Below are 22138 nucleotides of genomic sequence, written 5' to 3' on the forward strand. Positions count from 1 at the left end.
TCTCTCCTGTGTGATCAAGGCGATTTCACTGTGCCTGTATGTGTGTTTGTGGTGTGGTGTGTGAGTGTGAGTGTTTTTCTTCTAATCTACTTTTGTGGGGTTTTTTTAGTGGTGGGCGGGCAGAACAGATAACGTTATGTGTGTGCGGGTTGCTAGTTTAGTCTGCACGCTGAGAAAGCGTGTGGATGACGGAGTGAGATGGCGGCGAAACCCCCCCACAGAATAGTGTATTACTTACGACATTTAAGAAATGGGAAATGCCAGTCGGATTTTTCTTTCGAATCATCGGAAGAAGGGCGTATTACCAAACTGACGTGTGATGTATTCACAAAACACGAAAGAGAAATACGACGGGAGGCACAATTCCGAGGCAAGTATTTGAAGTTGGTCATTCGATCAAAAGACTAATCACAATAAAAAAATATTAGGAAACAGTCTTAATTATTCTAGAATTTACTAGTTGTAGACATGGTAACTTTCTGAATAAAACATTCGTCACAAGGTGTAGTAATACTAATGTTAACTGTCGGTAGGCCTAACGATGACGTGTGGTAGATTCTTTGGTCAAATTGACAGTAGATTACACAGTGCATCATCTTGGGGTTGAAAAGAGGACATCAAGCCATATCAATACGATAAATCTATATATAGTAATAAGGCCATTTTTTTTGTATTCATGATGAGTACAATAAAAGTGTTATCCAACATATTTTGATCCATTTATTCTATTGAATGAACCTGGATTACACAGCTGCTGATGTAATTATGTTCATGGTTAATGCATCATTTTCACACATTTACCCTTTAAATATTATACTTTTGAATATCAGAATTCTTGATTATGAATATCATTCGAAACAGAAAAATGGGTTTCCATGATGTTTATGGAACCCAAAATTAGTTACGGTGGTTTCCCATTGGGTAATCTAACGGAACTGCAAAACAGTTTCTGTTCAATTCTGAAATCCTCAGCCCTGCAAACTGTACTAAATCTTGATAGTATGTGTGTCTATTGCAACACAGTCAGATGACATACAACAATCACACCCAGCAACCTGAGCCACTGGTTGGTAGCGGGCATTAGTGAGGATGACTAGCTGCTGAATGTTAGCATCTGTCACAGGAACAGCAGGAGAATGGAGCAGGTCAACTCATTAATTCTGTCACAAGGGGTTATTAATTGCCTCCGGCCTTGACGGCGACTTGCAGCCACGGGGCCAGCGAAACCTATCAGTTTGATGAATGAGGGACACACGGTCACCGAAACTGATCACCGTGACTGATGATACTTTCTACAGACGTCTTAACCTTGACCCGGCGGCAGAAAATGTCGCATATCTTAAAAGATACAAAATTAATGAGTCATTAACGTGGATGATGTTAATACCAGTGCTAATGAAGGCCAACAACAACAGACTGTAAGGTTAATAATGTTAATAACTTTCTCTTGGTAATTGCCAAAGTTGTGCTGATATTGGCTCGCACCAGGAAGTGCCAGTAATTTTATTTATTTAATTTTTGTCAGTCAAATGATTTATAAGTGTTTGCAGCAGGACCCATTTATCACACAAGTGCCACCAATGACCCTGATTAAAAATGTCTGCTTAAATGTGAATCACAAAACCCATTGAGCATGTTCGAATACAATTTGCAAACAAAGGTGAACCCTCAAGCTGCTGCATTAACCGTATGGTATTCAAATTTAATATGAAGTGCATAGAGTACTTTGTGGTTTGACATTCTGAGTTGTGTAATGTTTTCTTAACCTTCTCCAAAACATTTACATTTCAGAATTTTGATCACTAATGCACTGGGGGGGGGGGGGGGCAACTCACAGCATATTCTTTGGATTCCATAAAGCTGAAAAAAATTGAAAAAGATTCCGGACGACTTCCTGTGTACCAAGCACTCCACCTTCGCGTGGACACGTAGCTCTTAACCTCTTCCTCAATTCCATTATAGCCTGGCCCAAGAAAGAAAACTCGTACAATAGCCTTATCATAACAATCTAAAGTATTCCGCCCAACTTCTTAAGAATGGTAAAGGGGGACCGCACCTTAAATTCTGAGGCATGGGGCACAGAAAGTAAATGAAAAGAAACAGAGGAGGGGAGAGACATGGTTTAAGAGCAGCCATGTCGTTCGGGGACATAATCAGCTAGCAAACAGAAGGATTAATTGGCTCATTTCACATTTGCAGCCATGCCAGACTTTGTAAGAAGATGTGGGGGGGGGGGGGGGGGTACCTTCATGGCCTATAATTCAAGGCAAAGGTAAGGCCAGGTAGACAAACGGTGTCTACACAGCTCTTCAGGCTAATTTTATGGAGCGTATTTGATGTCGTTTTTCAGCCACATCTGATAATTATCAGAGAGTGTGCAAGTCATTTACAGTAAGTTTGGCAAGGGCATTGGGGGACACAGAAACTTACCATAGTATTGTCTTTACGTAATTTATCTGCAGCAGGATCGCCAGGGGAGTGAAAGACTTGCACATATGTACATGTGTGTTTGATTAGGCGGCGGAGCTGAATGCCTTCCTGACATTGTTTACAATGAAGAAAAGCTGGATTTTAATTCATCGTAAACAAACGAAACAGAGAGGTGGGGGGTAGATGAGTATGCAAATGTGGCTACGCTCAGGGACACACACGTAGGGACACACCGCTAAACAATGGAGACAGCCAAACTGCTCAGCTCGCAGCATGTCAAGTAGAATGGGGCAGGAAAAGGGAGGATGTGTGAGAACACACACAAACGCACCCTAAGAATAGGGAACAGCAAAAGGAAGTGATAGGAAGCCACTTTCAAAGGGGCCTCATATCCACTTCTGTAAACAAATGTAAGCCACATGTTGAACGGCAGCACAAATAACACAACAAATCACTGCAGTCGGCAAATAGGACACAAATGAGCAGGATAAATTAGGTTTGGGATATTATATATAGATATTTTTTGTTAGATTTTTTTAACAATTCAATTGGTTTTTATTAGTTTTTGGAATGGGTTTGTCATTTTTTATTTTTTCAAAAATGCTTTGTTTTAATTTACAATTTATCAGCTAACAATTCATATAATTTATGTGTCCAAACTTTTGACTGGTTTCCTTTCTACTTTTACTAATTCTAAATCATGTGACAGACCTCTTGGCCATGTACATAAAAACAAACTGCACACAAACATCGAATGCCCTTGACATGGGTTTGTCATATAAAACACGATCGATATACTGCATGATTGATGTATGGGACCTACTGTATGGTCAAAGAAGTACAATAATGTGGATGCCTAACTTGTTCAACCTTTGACCTACTTTCCCCCAGTGTTCGCTAAGCAGAAAAAAGAGAGCATCACATCATTATCTATCATCAGATTTATCAATACTAAAACAAAGAGCAAAATTGGCAACCTAATAACCTTCCAAATAATCAATGTTATAGAGCAGTACATCCGTTTGAAAACAAAAAACTTCAAAGCAAAAACATCTGTCACAATTAAAACCTCGCAAAATTCAAAGTGTCTGTGTCAACGGTTGTCTAAGGGACAACTTTAACAACATCACTGTTTCAGACACAGCGAGGGGTTTTTGGGGAGGTCTAATCACAGGTTGACTTCCGCATGAAAATATCTATTTTGAAGCTATTTGTGAAGGTAATCTATGTGAAGCTCCCAGACGACAACCTGTCCGGGGACTTGAACACTTTCTATTGTGCACGCGCATGTGTGTTTGAGCATGTGTGTACACTTCAGAATGCATTGTGGCTCAGTGACGTGTGCGTCTCCACGGATTGACATCCTTTCGGTCTACATGTGTCCATGTGTGTGTTACCCATTGTCCATTAAATCTGTCCTGGCTATCTACTTCCTCCAAACTTTATGACAACCCAAATGACTGTTCACTGTCATGGCTTTAACCTACCGGTACTTCTCCTGTGTGTGTGTGTGTGTGTGTGTGTGTGTGTGTGTGTGTGTGTGTGTGTGTGTGTGTGTGTGTGTGTGTGTGTGTGTGTGTGTGTGTGTGCGTGTGTGTGTGTGTGTGTGTGTGTGTGTGCGCGTGTGTGTGTGTGTGCATTCCAATCTTTGCATGCCGCCTTTAACTTGCCTATGGGTATTTTTTGCCCCACTGGTTAGTCTAACTAACCTGTCCTTGCAGCTGAGAAAGGTTGACCGCTTGTGGTTATACTGAGTTACTTATAACTTATTTCTCTTGGGCTACAATGTGTTGGCCTTTAGCTTTAAAATGAGAAACGCAAAGGTGTAACTAAGTGGGTTTGCATTCACCTAGTTTTAATCGAAAATTCAAAAAGTGCAAAAGTAAACCTGATGGGAACGCTAGAAATGGGGGAAAAAGGCCTAAAATTTGCAAAGAAGCTTTGGTACATGAAGGAGGTGGATTTTTCACTGTGTCAATAAAAGGTATGTGCAAAATTTGACGATGGAAACAGGTTTTGCAAATATACGATGACAGGACCAGAAATCATGCCGCGCGTCCATTTTGTAGTCACAAAAAATGGCAATAAAGTTAAGTTTGTTTGGGGGAACGCGCCTGTGCTCCCATACAGACGGAATATGACGTGGTGGTGGCCTTATCTCGGACAATAATCTTCACATTCTTTGCCGTCTCCTTTACATGACAGCTCGGTATGCAGTGAATGCTGATGCAGCAAAGAGTTCGGACGACCAAGAGTTCTTCCAAACCAAGAAATCTTGATCAGCAATCTGTCCATCACTTTTGTTGACTGTCAGCCAATTGAGTTGTGGCAGAGAGAAACTCTCACATGACATCATCTCATGGCACGGTCTCCCATCCTATCAGTATTCTCAAAATTGAAATGCTTTTAGAAGCTGTGCAAACTAGACGGTGGAGTGCAACATGAATATTTAGAGAGCATATTTTAGATGAACTTAGACAAAACGTAATTGATTGATTCCAATCGACATCATGCATTTCCCCCCCCCCCCCCGTTTTTTTAAGATTATATAAAATATATAAATTGAATCAATCAATTATGTTTTGTATAAGTTCATGTAAAATATGCTCTCTCAATATTCATGTTGCAGTCCACCATCTAGTTTGCACAGCTTCTAAAAGCACCTTCTTGCTACCGCTATGTGTTTCTTCCTATATAAACAGCAGCCAAAATGTCACGTAAATTGTCAGGACCAAAGCCACAAAACGTATACCCATGCTTCAGCATCTCCCTTTAGTTAGAATTTTTTTTTCTTATTTGATTAAAATCAGACAATTAGGCAGTTAAACGACATTGCTAACATTGAAATAAGAATACTTGAGATAATCTGCAGCGTGTGCTCTGTACTCTATGAGGTACAGTCAGCAGCAGTGACAGTAATATCGTCCGCAGCCACCACAGGTCATGACCCAACTCCAGCAGGCCTGTTCAGAGAGCAATCACCATCAATACGCATAACCTCCCACTTCACCTTTCACATCTCCAGCCATTTATCACGCCAACTAGACAGAAGTCCATTCATCATTGTCTCGTCTTCCTTTCACGCACTTCCTCCATTGAACACATTTATGCTTCTTCTTGAATACATCGAAATGCAACGTGCATTTCTTTTCTTCAACGTGCATTTCTTCTATTTTCAACCGCTTTCTCCTTTCTTGACTCTCATTCACAATCAGTTTTTCTTTCCCTTCGCAACATCCCTTACGCTCGACATAGTGTGTGCCTGTGAGGGATTGTGGTTTTCCTCTTCCCCTTCCAGCAGAATTTGACAGCTCACTGTGGATCAGGAGGGATCATGGTTTATAATCCCAGAGACGTGCCCCTGCATGGACACACCTCTGCCTCGGTCACTGATCCGCAGCTTTGGCTCCCCAGTGCTGAGAGCCCTTCACATTCCCAAATTACATTCTCCGCTTTCCCGTTGAGAGGATGCAATGGACAGGGCACATTAAGCATCTCTAGGAACCTATGTATGTATGTATGTACAGGGATGTATGTATGTATGTATGTAAACACAATCATTACCAGTCACTCAGTGAACTTCAGCAGGATTCCAGGGTTTCAGTGTTTCATGTAATCGAGGGGTTTTTACAAACAACAGAGTTCTTTCAGTGTATTTATTTAGGAAAAAGAACAAAGGATTGTTTTTTGTTGGGTTTTTTTCTCAGTGTTACATAATTAGATCGATGTGTTACATTGCTTGTGCACTGTGCAAGGTGATCGTTTTGGTGTTAGGACCGAGAATAGCGACTGGTCTCTCAAGCAGACATCCTATAGTTACTGCATATATTTGTATTAAATGTAGTTTATATTTGAAAATGTATATTTATTTTCGGTGGCCTAGTGGTTAGCGCGTCGACCTCACAGTGCAGAGGTCCGGGTTCAATTCCAGCTCGGGGCTCCCTGTGTGGAGTTTGCATGTTCTCCCTGGGTGTCACGTAGCAAGGTGGTGGTGGACCCCAAAAAGCAGGCAGAAGCAGGGTGTATTTGAAGAATTGTATTTAAAACGAAGAAAACGAAATCCTTGACACACAAAGTCCAAAGTATCAAACAAAACCATGATTAAAGCTAAAACATAACAATGAACTAAACATGACAGAAACTAAGAGCAAACAGCAACACACATGACAGTAGCAAGAAGCAACAATGACCCGACACCGAGTGTTCGGGCAGGAGTCCTTTTATACGACTAATTACCAAATGGCCAACAGGTGTGCAGCTGCCGGGGGAGCCCTACAGTGCCACCTGTTGGTCCCTAAACTGAATCATGACAGTACCCCTCCCTCAAGGGACGGATCCCAGACGTCCCAAAGTTGTCCAAAAGGCTTGCCTCGCCGGGGAACAGGAACTAAAAGCGACGGCAACCCTTGCCTTGCCGGAGAACAGGAACAAAAGCGACAGCGACCTTCGCCTCGCCGAAATACAGGAACAAGAAGCGACGACAACCCTTGCCTCGCCGGAGAACAGGAACAAAAGCGACGGTGACCTTCACCTCGCCAGGGAACAGGAACAAAAGCGACGGCAATCCTTTGGCTGGGCGTGGCCTGACGTGGACGGAGCTCGACGAAACGGGGGACATGGGACAGCCGGACGTGAACAGGGGCTCGGCTTGACGTGGGCGTGGACGTGGCACGGCTCGTCGTCGACGTGAATGTGACTCAACTCCAACAGACACGTGACGAGCCTCGGCTCAATGTAGACGCGGACGGGGCTCGGCCCACCGTAGACGCTGCTTGACGAGACGAAACAGGACAGCCGCATCACCAGCGCTGCCTGAAAGGGGAAAGGGGTGTCGGCCGCAGACGCGCTCCGCCAGGCACATGGTGGAACAGGGACCAATCCGTAGTACCTGCGGGGTCCAGGTGGTCGGGTCATTCTGTCACGTTGCGAGGTGGTGGTGGACCCCAAAAAGCAGGCAGGAGGGAGGAGCAGGGTGTATTTGAAGAATTGTATTTAAAACAAAGAAAACTACATCCAAAACAAACAAAGTCCAAAGTACCAAACAAAAACCACGATTAAAGCTAAAACATAACAATGAACTAAACATGACAGAAACTAAGAGCAAACAGCAACACACATGACAGTAGCAAGAAGCAACAATGACCCGACACCGAGTGTTCGGGCAGGAGTCCTTTTATACAACTAATTACCAAATGGCCAACAGGTGTGCAGCTGCCGGGCGAGCCCTACAGTGCCACCCGTTGGTCCCTAAAACGAATCATGACAGTACCCCTCCCTCAAGGGACGGATCCCAGACGTTCCAAAGTTGTCCAAAAGCTTGCCTCGCCGGGGAACAGGAACTAAAAGCGACGGCAATCCTTGCCTCGCCGCAAAACAGGAACACACGCGACGGCGACCTTTGCCTCGCCGAAATACAGGAACTATAAGCGACGGTGACCTTCACCTCGCCAGGGAACAGGAACAAAAGCGACAGCAATCCTTTTGGCTGGGCGTGGCCTGACGTGGACGGAGCTCGACGTAACGGGGGACATGGAACAGCCGGACGTGAACAGGGGCTCGGCCTGACGTGGGCGTGGACGTGGCACGGCTCGTCGTCGACGTGAATGCGACTCAGCTCCAACAGACACGTGACGAGCCTCGGCTCAACGTAGACGCGGACGGGGCTCGGCCCACCGTAGACGCGGCTTGACGAGACGAAAACAGGACAGCCGCATCCCCAGCGCTGCCTGAAAGGGGAAAGGGGTGTCGGCCGCAGACGCGCTCCGCCAGGCACATGGTGGAACAGGGACCAGTCCTTAGTGCCTGCGGGGTCCAGGTGGTCGGGTCATTCTGTCACGTAGCAAGGTGGTGGTGGACCCCAAAAAGCAGGCAGGATGGAGGAGCAGGGTGTATTTGAAGAATTGTATTTAAAACAAAGAAAACTAAATCCCAAACACACAAAGTCCAAAGTATCAAACAAAAACCATGACTAAAGCTAAAACATAACAATGAACTAAACATGACAGAAACTAGGAGCAAACAGCAACACACATGACAGTAGCAAGAAGCAACAGCAACACACATGACAGTAGCAAGAAGCAACAATGACCTGACACCGAGTGTTCGGGCAGGAGTCCTTTTATACAACTAATTACCAAATGACCAACAGGTGTGCAGCTGCCGGGGGAGCCCTACAGTGCCACCTGTTGGTCCCTAAACCGAATCATGACACTGGGCCTGCGTGGGTTTTCTCCAGGTGCTGCGGTTTCCTCCCACATTCCAAAAACATACATGGCAGGCTGATTGAACACTCTAAATTGTCCCAAGCTATGGCTGTGAGCGTGAATGGTTGTTCGTCTCTGTGTGCCCTGCGATTGGCTGGCAACCTGTTCAGGGTGTCCCCCGCCTACTGCCCCGAAGACAGCTGGGATAGGCTCCAGCACCCCCCAGCGACCCTTGTGAGGATAAGCGGATCGGAAAGTTGATGGATTGATATTTATTTTCTAATGATATTACTCATATAGTTCCTCAACGATTGGTAAGCTCCATTTGGAACGTCCACAAATATTACAAAATGAATGTATCTTGCCTGATAAAAGATTAAAAGCAGGAATCACACAAAATGCACTTTGTACTGTTATAACAAGGTGATTGGATTAGGTTATGAAATGCATCCTAAAACAGCCTTGCATTCAGATCCAAGGATAATTAACCACTGTACCATTTGCAACCACTGCCATGATTATACATGGGGTCTGAGTTCATTAAAATGGATCCTGCGTCCTGTGCCAGGGTAGATTACAGAGCAGCCCTTTATTGTAACTGTTTTTTTTTTTGTGTGGTCATAAGACCTAACTGATTTCCACAGAGCAGTCTTTGATTTGGCTACGAATGTATGCCCCGCAGGGAAACAGATGACAACGGAGGAGTCGCAAAGACCACCTTCTATCAGGATGGGAATCTGAAGATAAAAATCCACACCAGAAAGAGACATTAGGGGGTCTAAATGTTTCAAAGTGTTTGCAATCACCCTCCTATTGTCTGACTCAGAGTGAAACTTGGCCATGAGTCTGATGAGCTGTTGGGCTGCTTATTTAGTGTCGTGCCTCGGATCTCACTGTGACTGTGACACTAGTAAAAGTCGATGATGGAACTTGTCATATATGCCCAATACAAAAGCACAGAGAAAATATAGAGAGGATAAAGGCTTGGACATGCGCTTGGCAAGTTAAGTATGAAATTGGATGAACATGATACAGAAATTCTATTTTGCGAAGCACTGGCGCATGTCGAAAAATGTTTTCTCTGCCTATATTTCGCGTTAAGCAGTTTGATAATTTGTGTTCTTATGCCATCTAGTGGCGATTGTTGGCCCGAACCAATTATCGCGATTAAAGGTCCACCCGACCCTAGTTGCCGTGCACATTTACTGGCGCACGTTAAAAGATACGTTTGTAAGTTCTGTGTAGCCATTTTGTAAGAAGACGAGAGGGCTGAGAACCTACCGTACGAGGCAAGACGACGACGGGCAGGATTTCGGCCAAGGTTTCGCGCCTTATGGGTGTGAGCCCACGAGGTTTGTGTGTTTTATGTTAAATCAATTGTCTTCATGGTTTTGTCTTTTATTTGGTACGTAATGCCACTTGTTTGTATGTTTCATGTTCGTGGGACCTGTTCTCACGGGTTGCCAGGAATAAAACCCTGCCTGTATTTTCATCGTGGACTTTGTGTCGTCATTCATGCCGCATCTTGAAGGCGCGACACTGTGTATGCCCATCTTTAGGCAACAGCTTGACCCAGATGGGAGGGAATGGAGGTGTAATCGTGAACTAACATCTCAAGTACAGAAAAAGCACAGTTTGCAGACTGCAACTAAATCTCTCTCCACTTCACTTCCTCTTGTGATTTTTGTTTCTCTTTGTCTCTCTACCACCCCCTGCACCTCTCCATCTCCCTCATCCATCGTCTCAGCTCTACCCGGCAAGAAAGGACTCTTCTTCCTCTTTTGGCAACAAAGACGATGGCAGAAAAAACCCTCTCTCTAAAATAGGCTGTGCCCATTTGACGGCCAGCCACTTCTTCCTCTGCCTATACATCAGTCCATCTCACTTTAGAAACACCTCTTACGCCTGCCATCTCTCAACTGAGGGAGAAAAGTGTTTCAAGGCGGAGGGGGGGAGCTAGGCAAATTTAATGTGAGCTAAAAAGAAAGAGAAGGGCAAGAGAGCAAGAAGGAGAGTGTGCACAAGTGCGGGTTGAAATGGAGAGAGGAGGAAAACAGCCGGAGGAATGAGGGAAACGGCATTGAAGGGGGATTGAAAGAACTGCAGGGTTGTGATGCTCCAGCCAGGGGTATTGATTCGGGGGGCTTTTGACATGCTAATTTGCTTGCTGACTGCTTTAATCGCTCCCCCTTCCCATCATGAGCTTCAAAGAGGATGCTTTTCAAAAAGATGGCCGAGAGGAGAGGAGATGAGACAGAAATTGTGACGTATTTCTTCCACATTCTGATGTTTCCGGAGCAAATGTGGAGCAAGCGCCCGAGTAAATACATCCATCATGTTAGTTGACACATTTTTGGTGTGCTAAGGCTGAACTGTTTTGCATAAAAATGCAATTGTGCCAATTAGTCGAGTTGACTGACAGGAAATTATGCAAGCACAAACGCAAATTAATGACAGTGATAGAGTAACTTATTATTAGGGGATGATTATATCATCATTCAATACTTTTTGGTTTTTTGTTTGGGTGGGGGGTGACTCAGGAGTCTCATCACTCTCCTTAATGTGATTGTAGATTTCATTTTACTTTGACATCGCATTTAAGGACAGCGGATAAGGATAACAAAAGCATAATCCATGATGTATTGTGTTAGATGTGGATGTGTTTTTGTCCAGGACCCAAAGGCCTTATTAGCAAATGGAGTTTTGGTGATTTAAGTGTAAAACAATATCCATTTTTTTAAAGAATATGGTTTTCCATTCTGTCTGGGGTCAATCTAGCATCTTAAGTGAAACAGGTTGCTCTAAGTTAGAGATATTTGATCTATGATTCTCTCCTCTTTCATCTACAGTGATCCCTCACTATTTCGCGGTTCGTTTATCGCGGCTTCAGTGCATCGCGGATTTTTTCAAACATATTTATATATTTTTTTTTCAAGCCCACAAAAAGTCCGCAAACAGTCTGCGAGAAGCTGCAAAACAACAGCGAGTCACATAGAGCAACATATACAGTACTGTACTCCATGTATATGAAAATAAAATTGAAAAAAAATTGTTTTTTCTTCAAAAGAAAAAATTAATTATTTTCAATTTCAATTTGAAAATAAAATTGAAAAAAATTTGTTTTTTCTTCAAAAGAAAAAATTATTTTCAATTTTTTTTCATATACATGGAGTACAGTATGTTGCTCTATGTGACTCGCTGTTGTTTTGCAGCTTCTCGCAGACTGTTTGCGGACTTTTTGTGGACTTAAAAAAAAAATGTTTATTGGTCGCTACTTCGCGGATTTTCGTTTATCGCGGGTGGTTTTGGTCGCCATTAACCGCGATAAACGAGGGATTACTGTATAACACTTCAAATAGCACTGTAAATGTTGGAATGGTTGTTCAGTTTGTATCATTGTCAAAGTTTTATGTGACATGTTCTGTTGTATGATTGTTTTTTTTTTTTGTTAAAATATTCTGTAAAGTGCTTTGTTACAGGCACAACTGTGCTATATAAATAAAGATGTATTGTATTATTTTGCCATTGGATTATTTTGCGCTCATATGGCTTTTTATTTGGAATGGAACAATATGGATGTTATTCCTCTTTGGAGGTTCAGCTTTATTTTAAGAAACATTTATTTCCACCAGAGTGCTTAGAATGGCAGGCGGAATGCCGAATCTAGACAAAGCCTTTCAAAGACAGCCATTTGAGTGGAATTCCTTTTTTTTTTGTACTATTGGCATAAAGTAAGCTAAATATGTTTCGACTTGGATGCATATACTGATAGGCAATGCAGCAGACGCTGTGGGAGCTGCAAAGCCATCAACTCGGGTCACACTCCATCACCGTTGGCTTCCTGCCCTTAACAGGGCACCGCGAGCAGAAAGAGAGGGGTGGTGAGTGTCAGGAACTGTGAAGGAAACAAATGCGGCAGGACAGCATCCCATGCAGGAAAAACATTTCAGCACCTCAGCTAATGATAGCGAATTACCATCAGCACTCGACCCGCCCCTCCCCGTTTCGACTCGTCGAGGAAATGTGTATTAGGGGTATGGACTTTTTCTTTTTCTTTTTGGGAACACATTTCCAAACTTCTATTTCTTCTTATTTTAGGATGAAAATATGTGAAACATTTTGTCTTCCATTCAACATTTGTTATTTCCTGCTCTTGTTTGGTTGATCCCTTGTGTCTTTTGAGCAGCACAACCCGACCCTCTCTGGTGACAGGGTGAGTGATGAGTACATTCACCTCCACTCTGCTGGGCTCCATTCCGCTCTGAGTGTTGACGCCGGTGTGCTAATGCATACTAATATGAGCATCTGCAGTGCAAATTTGCAAATATGTGTCTACGTGACTACATGATGCAATATGCATTTTTTTTAGGTTTGAGAGGATGGACGTCAGTTTGTACAAAAATGTTTTGAGCATGACTTGGCTGGCATTTGGACCACTGCGCAGGTTTTTGGGGCACACTCCCACATTGTGTTTGTGCAAACAATGTCAGATGATGATGTTCCATTGGGTTATCTTTCTTCCTACAATGAAGGTAATCTCATTATTCAGACCACTTCCATTTTACAAACATGAACCACCTGGACAGCCACAATAGAATGTTTGTAAAATAAAAGCAGCGTACGGAAAAAAGGGACCTTAATGGCTATCAGGAACTGAAACTGAAAGGAGGTTGGAGGTGGAAACGCATGAAAAGAGAAAATGCGATATGAGACCAAATTAAGACAAACACCCACACAAACAAGGACAGTAATTGTTAGCTTGTGTGAATGAAGAATGTAGGACGGAAATTGATGAATTGAGATTCTTATTTGCATAAAGCTCCAGCGACTATTAGTCTTAAGAGAATCTGAGTTGAATTTGGATTGATACTCCCAAATGCATATTTCGCACTGTCAACAGGGCGAGTGCGGGAATGGGGGGTAAATCCCCACACACTGGGGAGCAACTCCATCCCTAAAAATCTCTTCACAGATGTCTCAAGTGAAAATAAACCCGTCATACTTTGATATATTTTGTGGTGGTATGACATTGTTTTCTGCACCGAAACGCTGAACAACAGAGAGATGTTTCTTGGCATTCCTTTTAACAAACATATTCAACAAAACAAAACATTTAGCTATTAGCTTTCATCTGTGCATTTAAGGTCGTGTTCAGGACCAAACTATCACAAACGTACGTGTTGTTTGGAGGTGAGGGGAATGTATGTGTTAGTGGGAGGGGGTGGGGAGATGGGGATTTGTTTTGCCTAAAGTGTCTGCCAGCTTCACACGTTAACAACACATTGTCCACAACAAACACACAGACTGACCAATGCAGCGTGTATATAAACATCTGATCTAAACACAGAAAGCCGACACATTTTCCTAAAAACAAACAGAATATGATGACGATGATGATGATGATAGTGCAGAAAGCAAATTGCTGCCAGTGCACTTCATTCTCCTCTCCCCGCCTGACGAGACAAATTGTAATTACCATCGGCCCAGAGTGACACATGTAGTTCACTAATCTCCTCTCACCCCACCAGCACATCAACATCCGTCCTAAAGCATGAACCCCGTCACCAGATGAAGAGCGAGAGGACACCCTGACCCCCACCCTTCAACAACAGAGCAGCGAAAGGGATCCCAAATGCAAACATACAGAGTCCTCTCTTTTTTAATCAGGGGCCCCTTGGACCTCCGTGCCCCGGTTGCCCCTCTCGCTTTAGCCTATAGGCGACACCCTCAGCACTCTCGGCCCACCTTGAGCACAGACGCACACTCTACACAGCTGTCAAAACCCTGATGCCTTAATCAATCCTGGATCCGCAACCCTGTCAGACACAGTGCTAAGATGGATGCACGAGGGGCTCACCTCTGACCTCTGCCAGTGGTGGAGAATGCAACTCCTACATGCTCAACCCCCCTGCCCCCTCCTCTCTCTCTCTCTCACACACACACACACACAGACCCTAAGTCCCACCAGCCACACTGAGCTCTGATGGTGCCCCAAACAATGACGGAGGAAAGCCCATTCATCCTGCGCTGGGAACAAGAAGCTAAAGAACCGCTAACCCGGCACACAAAAATAGCCAAAGAAAACGTACATTATACATACACATTCACAAATAGATGATTGATATAGAACCATAATCAAGATTTACATCACATTAAATTCATACCCTTCAGAATGCCTCTGTCAAATAGAAGTTAAATGACTCTCATAAAACTTGTCAGATTGGACGCTATTACACAGCTAATCAATGCACGTTTTTTTACCTTTTGGTCACCTGAGCACAAGCAAGCACACAAACAGCATTAAGTTACCTCATTAAAATGTTAAGATGTTCTTCCATTGTTATTAGGCGATCAAAGCAAGAATGACGCGGCTAACTGAAGTACCGGTATACTGAACGTGATGGACATGATGGCTTGAAAAGAGATTGCATGCTTCATATGATCATGGTTTCCAAATCCTTTTTTTGTCTTTTGAACTGGATGGTATTTTTTTTTCTTCTGAAATGTAAAAAATTTACAGTAGCATTTTGAGGTCTGCCCAAAGTGGGGCACTCACAAACTGGCCGAGGCTGTCATTTTGATTTGAAGTGAACACATTTTCGTAAACGCGATTGAAGATTCTATTAAAGTCTGTAACTAAATACCAGTCACGGTCTCCTTTTTAAACCGTCCATCTATCCATCACTCTGAGAAAAAAAAAAACTTAGCTTTTTTGGCAACTCAAATCGGTTCGTTTTTGTACGGGAGCACAAGCACATGTTGTCATCCAGAACCATCTGTGACCACTTGGACAGCTTTTCCTGGGCTCCCCAAGCAGCTAGCGCTACCACTAAATCACTAGTCCTGTTTGTCATGCAATTAGTCCGAGATAAAGGCTCCCCATAAATAAAGAGAGGCGTCCTTGTCTGCCCCCTTGTTAATCACCCGTGCTCAGCCTATGACCCCTCACTGCTGAGGCTCTGTGCTTATTGAGTGTTGGTCCCCAACGGTTAGTGGATGTTGTGTAGGCCGCACCGGTAAAATACCCTGAGAGAACCCGCAGTCATTTGTTTGGTCAGATGAAAAATATGCCTCAACTTGCTCACATACTGCACTCAATCTGCAAAGCAATCCTAATTCAATCTAAAAAAAAACCCAAAAATATAAAACAGAGAAATAAAATTTATGGTCATGCTGGCAATGCTTTCCATCCATCCATCCATCCATCCATCCATTTTCTGATCCTTATCCTCACAAGGGTCAAGGGGCGTGCTGAAGCCTATCCCAGCTGTCTTCGGGCAGTAGGCGAGGAGACACCCTGAACTGGTTGCCAGCCACTCACAGGGCACTCATAGACAAACAACCATTCGCACTGACAATCCAACAGAAGCAGGGGTAATAATTAGTGTTCCATTTGCCTGCCATGCATGCTTTTGGAATGTGGGAGGAACCCGGAGTACCCGTAGAAAACCCACGCAGGCACAGGGAGAACATGCAAACTCCACATAGGAAAGCCGGAATCAAACCCTGCACCTCTGCACTGTGAGGCGGATGTGCTAACTAGACTACCACCGTGCCGCCCCGCAGTTCATGCCTTCTGATAAAAAACCTGGAAGGAGAATCTCTCCTCTGACCTTTGACACCCATCATACAAACCATTACAGGATCACAGCTTGCTCAAGAACAAGTATCCTCGAAGGGCTAGTCCCCACAACCAAAGACCCCGCCCACACAATTACTTTCGCGCTCCCATCGCAGACCTGAAGATTTTCACTCCTCTTATACCTGCTCAAAATGATTAACTCTAAAACACATTATTGTCGAAAGCTCTGCAGTCCCATTCGAGCAGGGGTGCCCAACCTTTTTTTGGCAGCCAGTCGCAGGGCACATATAGACGAATAACCACGTGTGCCTTGCGATTGCTTATTCAGGGTGTCCCCCGCCTACTGCCCAAAGACATCTGTGGTAGGCTCCCGCATGCCCCGTGACCCTTGTGACAATAAGCGGATCAGAAAAGGGATAGATATAAAACAACAGCAACATGCACAAACACACACACACACACACACACACACACACACACATTTTTTTTTTTTGCTCCATACCCCTCATGCGGTCTACTTGGGACCAGTCGTCAGTCTATCGGTCAACCACGATGGACTGGTTAGGCACTCCTGCATTAGAGCCACCTACCCTCATCCTGGAGTCACCAATTCTCAAGGGATAAATCCCACCGCACAACACAACGGGCCTACTAATGACTTCATCTACTCTCATTATTATATCTATTGCCCAAGCTGAAAAGAAAACTGCAGTGAGAACATTAGAGACAAAAGACAGGGAAAGGTCGAGGAATTGGTTTGGATCAAACAAAGAGAGCATCAAGTATAAACACAATGGAGGGAGCGCGAGAGCGGAATATTTTAAAATGTTGGATCAACAAACAGAGAATGTTTCAGTTTCTTACCTTGGCAGTCTGCATTTCGCTCCTCGTACCCAGGGTTGCATAGGCAGTTTCCAATGGGCACCAACCACTCTCCATCGGCTCCGCAGTACATTTTTGGGATCTCTTTCTCCTCTGAATTATCCACGCAGGATCCACGAACCTCCACCAGCGAGGAGGTATCGGCTCCAGTGATTGTATCAGGAAACTGGGCCAAGTTACGCACCGCCAATGGACATTTCTTGTAGAAGACCCTGACTGACACAAGTGCAATGCAGGCTCCGACATCCTGGAAGGCCAAATAGAAGCCCTTGCGCGTCAGGGCACCTACATCGCGCACCTCTGTATTGAGCTTCATGATGCGGTCGCCGATGTCCACCTGAGTGAAACTCTCATCAGCGGCGATCGTATCAATTTTGGCAAACTGGTTTTCACGAATGTAGCGCTCTTTGTCGTTGTTGGACTCATAGTAGTACAGATTGAAGGTTTCCTTGCAAGTTCCCATAAGGCCAGGAAGGCTGTTGCAGTCTCGTAGGGTGAACTTGATCTCGATGTAGACGCGCTGGGCGCCTCCACGAGAAATCCAGTCAGTGCGAAGCCAGTTGTTCTGGTTTGGCTCCATGACATTGCACACCTGGTACGTCCGAATGGGAATGTTCTTCTCATCCATGATGCTCACCTCCTCCCACTGGTGAAAGCGCGCAACCAATTCATGTTACAAAAAGGCTTTCAACATATCTTTGAGCAATACACTGCGGTCATTTACATTAACACTGCCATAAAATTTGATCAAGTTTTTGCTCATTTTAGAACCTTAATGAATGACAGTTCAACCAATTGAATTTAGAAAGTGCACATCGTTCATAACTATAAGCTGCTGAATGCTCATAATTATGGATACCTTGCAAATTAAAAAAAAAACACGCAGGGAATACAAGTCAATATATCTCAGCAGTGCTATTAATTGATGGCCAAACTTTATGCATATTTTATGAATTGCATCTAATCTACTTGTTAGTTTCCAATCGACGCTCATGCAGATATTTACTGTATATGAAAGGGATTTGCTTGGCTGAGAGAGAGGAAATTTGCATCTTCATATCAAATACGTATGCGATGCTTCATGAACTCATAACACACGCAAGAAAAAAAAGATACACTTTATGGTTGGTGTGTGACATACTAGTAATACTTCAATGTATGCCCATTTTAAGACATGAAGAGACAAAACACGTGTCCACTGCTTCTGTTGGTCTGGACTCATTGTAGGAGGAGACGTGGACAAGGGCTGCTTGGATTACGTTATCTTGCGTGACTAGTCTTATTTCTTCTGAGCAGGGAAGGGGGTCTTTTTAGGTACAAGTGTCCCTTCTTGACAGAGCGCTACTCAGGGACATTTTTTGCTGTGAGTTTGGTTGGGAAATGTGAACGTGGTGGCCTGCTGCTGTATCTACATCATTGAAAAACCAAGATAACAATAACCACAACAAAGGAGTGTACGATAAACATTACGCTGTCAGAGTTGTGTGGTACCTTAACATAAACAACGTTATTTAGAGCTTGTGACTATGATTTCAGAAAATCTCCCGCATTCCCCACGGCTCTGGGCTTTCCCGCTCACGTCATTGTGTGCGCTTGTGTTGTGGAAATCAAGCACCTTTCCCTAATCTTACGGAGGAGGCAGAATAAGACCAATTGGCTCTAATGAGAGGATGAATGCAGGCTTGCTGAGGCTGCCAAGGCTCTGTCAGTCACTTGTTTGTGATTCAATTGCAGAAGGGGGAATATGAGCACAGCACTGGCCAAGTTCATTGAAAACAGCTTCTAAGCAGACCCTGCGACAACTGCACCATATGTAATTCAGTTTTCCCTGGGTTCATATTTATTAAATCACATAGTAGATACTAACCTGTATTAATTTTTAGAAAACATTAACGGGTTCGTTTGAGGCCATGGTTAAACTTGACACGTGTCTAGAACGCATTCTATTGAGCAGGAGGATTTCCAATCAGAGGTCAAGCACTATATCTTCGCTATTTTTTTCCAGTATCCTTAAAGTTACCGTACATGTCTTATTTTTTCCCCTCAACAAATTTACTGTGACATCTCATTCAACCATGGATCATGCATTTGGTTGACCCTGCTCCCTATTAAGGAAAAGCAGTGGTTTCATTCAGTGCCTATAGGTGAACCCCACTGTACTCTCTCCCGTACTCATTCGATCCAGAGGACCCCCTCTCTACCAACAAGCCAACCCACCCCCTCTTCCTTCCACTCTCTGGTAGAAAAGGATATAAAGTTTCTCCACAAAGGGCGATTCAATTCATCGTCTATTCAGGAAACCTGACGCCTGCTGCAGTATTGCCCCTCTGACCATTACAGAGAAAGGCAGCGAGAAGAAAGGGGAGCATGTTTGAGGGGATAACTACAGGGGGTGTTCCAGGGAGTTTTCATGAAGCATACGGACTGTTTTTAATCATTTTGTTTTCAGGATTATGAAGAATGTCCCTTGATCTTCATTTTAGCATAAATGAAGATCCTAAACCCTAATCCTCGATTGGGTTCACCTGGATAACAACTTTTCAAAGAGAATATCGCTTCCATTTTCTTTCGGGAGAGAAGTAAAAAAAATCCTGACAAGAGACACTTACCCCTCCTTCTGTTGGATTGGCGACCCATCCTAGCTCCCCCTGTGCTGCTCTGGAGTCCAATAACGTGACTAGAAAGCAGGAATAGGAGAAAGGTACATTCATTCTGAGTCTGGTCATACACATCAGCACTGGCATGTAAGGTTGTCCAACTGAACTCCAACAAAGTGAGAAAGAAGAAGACAATCCAGCCCTCTTGGGAAAGAAACGTGATCTTTTTTTTGGGGGGGGGGGGGGGGGATTTTAACGTGCATGCGGTCAAGGAAAAAAAAAGTTTTTTGAAAAAAAAACCTTACAAGAAAGCAATTTGTATATATATATATATTTATTTATTTAAATATATATATATGTTACAATTACATTTATTAATTTAAACGTTGGATTTTTTTCCTTTTTTTATTTAAAAAAATCACTCAAAGTAACTATAATGTTACCCACCCTTTCTTTGAATCTGTAAATTAACCCCCCCCCACACACACACACGCAATTGTATTGAATACCTGTTTCAACAGTGTTAGATATAATCGGAATCAATGACGAAAACGTCTATTTAAACTTGAACGCACACGTTTCACTCGACAAATTGATTTGAGTGAACCAGAATCATTAAATATGTGCCAAGCAAATGGCCAAGAAAAACTGATTTTTTTTACTGACGTTTTTTATACCTAAAATAAGCAAAACAGGTATTATTGTCATGCACGCGCATGTATTTTAAAATGCATACAAATAACAGCATACATTGCTTTAAATGCACGTGTCAATGGACAGCTGGAAAACATTCCCCAATATTCTTAACGACAATTTATTTGGGATATTTCATCTTTGCAGCATGACGCATACGCTTTATTTAAAAATTTTAAAAGTAGCCGACGTGTAAAGCAGCCGGGACACGCGCAAGGAGGCAGCGGACCAGTCGAGGACCTGAAAACCTACGGAGCTGTGCTTGGTTTTATCTTAGATGCTTCATATGGCGCTTATAGTGCGCGCACTTGTCCACCTCACATCCTGTTACAATTTGTCCAAACTAATTAAATATTAAATGGCTAGTTTATCAAATGTCCGTCGCTAACCAGAAAATGGAACGCGACTGACGCCGAAGAAGACCCCGTTCGGTCGGATACCGATGCGCAAATGACGCGTAAAGTCCTCGTTGTCTGATCTGTCCAACAATTCGGAAAACGAGTTGTTTTCAGGATACCCCCCCCCCCCCCGCCTTTAGGTCTTTGGTTCTCGTTAGAAGGTCCGAGCCGATGCCAGACCTCTCCGAGTGCCTACTTTTGCTCCAACAAAGCAGTGTGAAAGTTGCAAACTAAGCGTGTCAGTGAATTTTCATCAATTAAATTCTTCGCAGCTGGACGCAAAGGTTCACACATAGTGAGAAGATAAGCGAAATTCAGACGTAAAGCTCCCGTCACTCTTACCTTCATTAGGCGGGTATGTCCTAGACGGGGAAACAAGTGTAGAAATCCCAGAAACAAGAAAGGCAACCGTGAACAAAATCCCCGCCATGAGTGCCATTTTTGATGCCATTGTGCCGGTTTCTCCTCTCTTATGTTTTATCTTTGAATTGTTTTCTCTTCTTCTCTCGGGTCCAGCTTTCTCTCGCTCGCTCTCTTTCTCTCCCTCCCTTTCCCTCTTGCCCAGTGGAATAAGGGATAGAAGCGGACACCAGCACAGAGACGCACCACCCGGCGCACCAGAGGCTGGAAGGCGGGTCTTCACTGACTAGAACCCCCGTCAATCCAAATGGGAAATGGACAGAGAGGGTGGAGGTATGGGGCGCGGGGGGTGGGGGTGGGGGGGGGCAAATAACTTGGCCCCACCCGCGTGAACACCCCGCACAAGTCACGGTCTTCTCAGTAGCTTGCAGAGACGAGACAGAGATGGAGTGACGTGACATTTCCACGCGACATTTGCCACACAACCATCAAATTCGACGGGTCACTGAGTGACATTTAAGGATAAACTGCGCCGAGTCTTATCCCGGGGGTCAACAAAGCATTGACAGTCAATTCGGCCATCTCCGGTCAGCCATCAGGTCACTGTCAGGCTGATGGTGGAAAGTGAAAGTGTGCAGCCATTAGTCTGTTAACTATAGCACATATAATGGCCTTTATAACTCTTGTCCAATTGAAGCCAAACGCTTAATATGCAATGCAGCAGTTCATGATGCTGATCCAGCTTGTTGTCTGGCACCAGTCAAGCTCAGACGCCGGTCCAAGGTGAGTCGCATTAGATCAAGGTCGCCACCTAGCGGGCGATATTGACGCCTGTTCCGCCTGCAAAATTGAATTAAACAACAAGCATCAAGTGTGACCTTCTTAATAAGACACAGAATTGCACTTTGTGGAATTGACTCTTTCTATTTTGGGATCGAAGACGAGCCCACATTGGATGACTCTCTCTTGCTTTAGTTTTAATGTTGGACCAAG

The 22138-nt window shown here is 43.9% G+C and overlaps 1 protein-coding gene across 1 annotated transcript in view; it reads right to left on the bottom strand.

Moving 5' to 3' along the window:
- epha4l (eph receptor A4, like) overlaps positions 1–21330 on the bottom strand; it is a 54044-nt gene extending 32714 nt beyond the window's left edge. Inside the window, exons 1-3 of the mRNA XM_086124885.1 lie at positions 21128–21330; positions 19707–19774; positions 17080–17743 (exon numbers count right to left, since the gene is read on the bottom strand). Of these exons, the coding sequence (XP_085981011.1) occupies positions 17080–17743; positions 19707–19774; positions 21128–21236 (841 nt within the window). The 5' untranslated portion in view covers positions 21237–21330. The remainder of the gene's footprint in view (positions 1–17079; positions 17744–19706; positions 19775–21127) is intronic.
- Between the last annotated feature and the right edge of the window lie 808 nt (positions 21331–22138).

Source organism: Hippocampus guttulatus, chromosome 12 (assembly GCF_054856545.1).
Source record: "Hippocampus guttulatus isolate MCC_2025c chromosome 12, RoL_Hgut_1.0, whole genome shotgun sequence".
Classification (NCBI taxonomy): Eukaryota; Metazoa; Chordata; class Actinopteri; order Syngnathiformes; family Syngnathidae; genus Hippocampus; species Hippocampus guttulatus.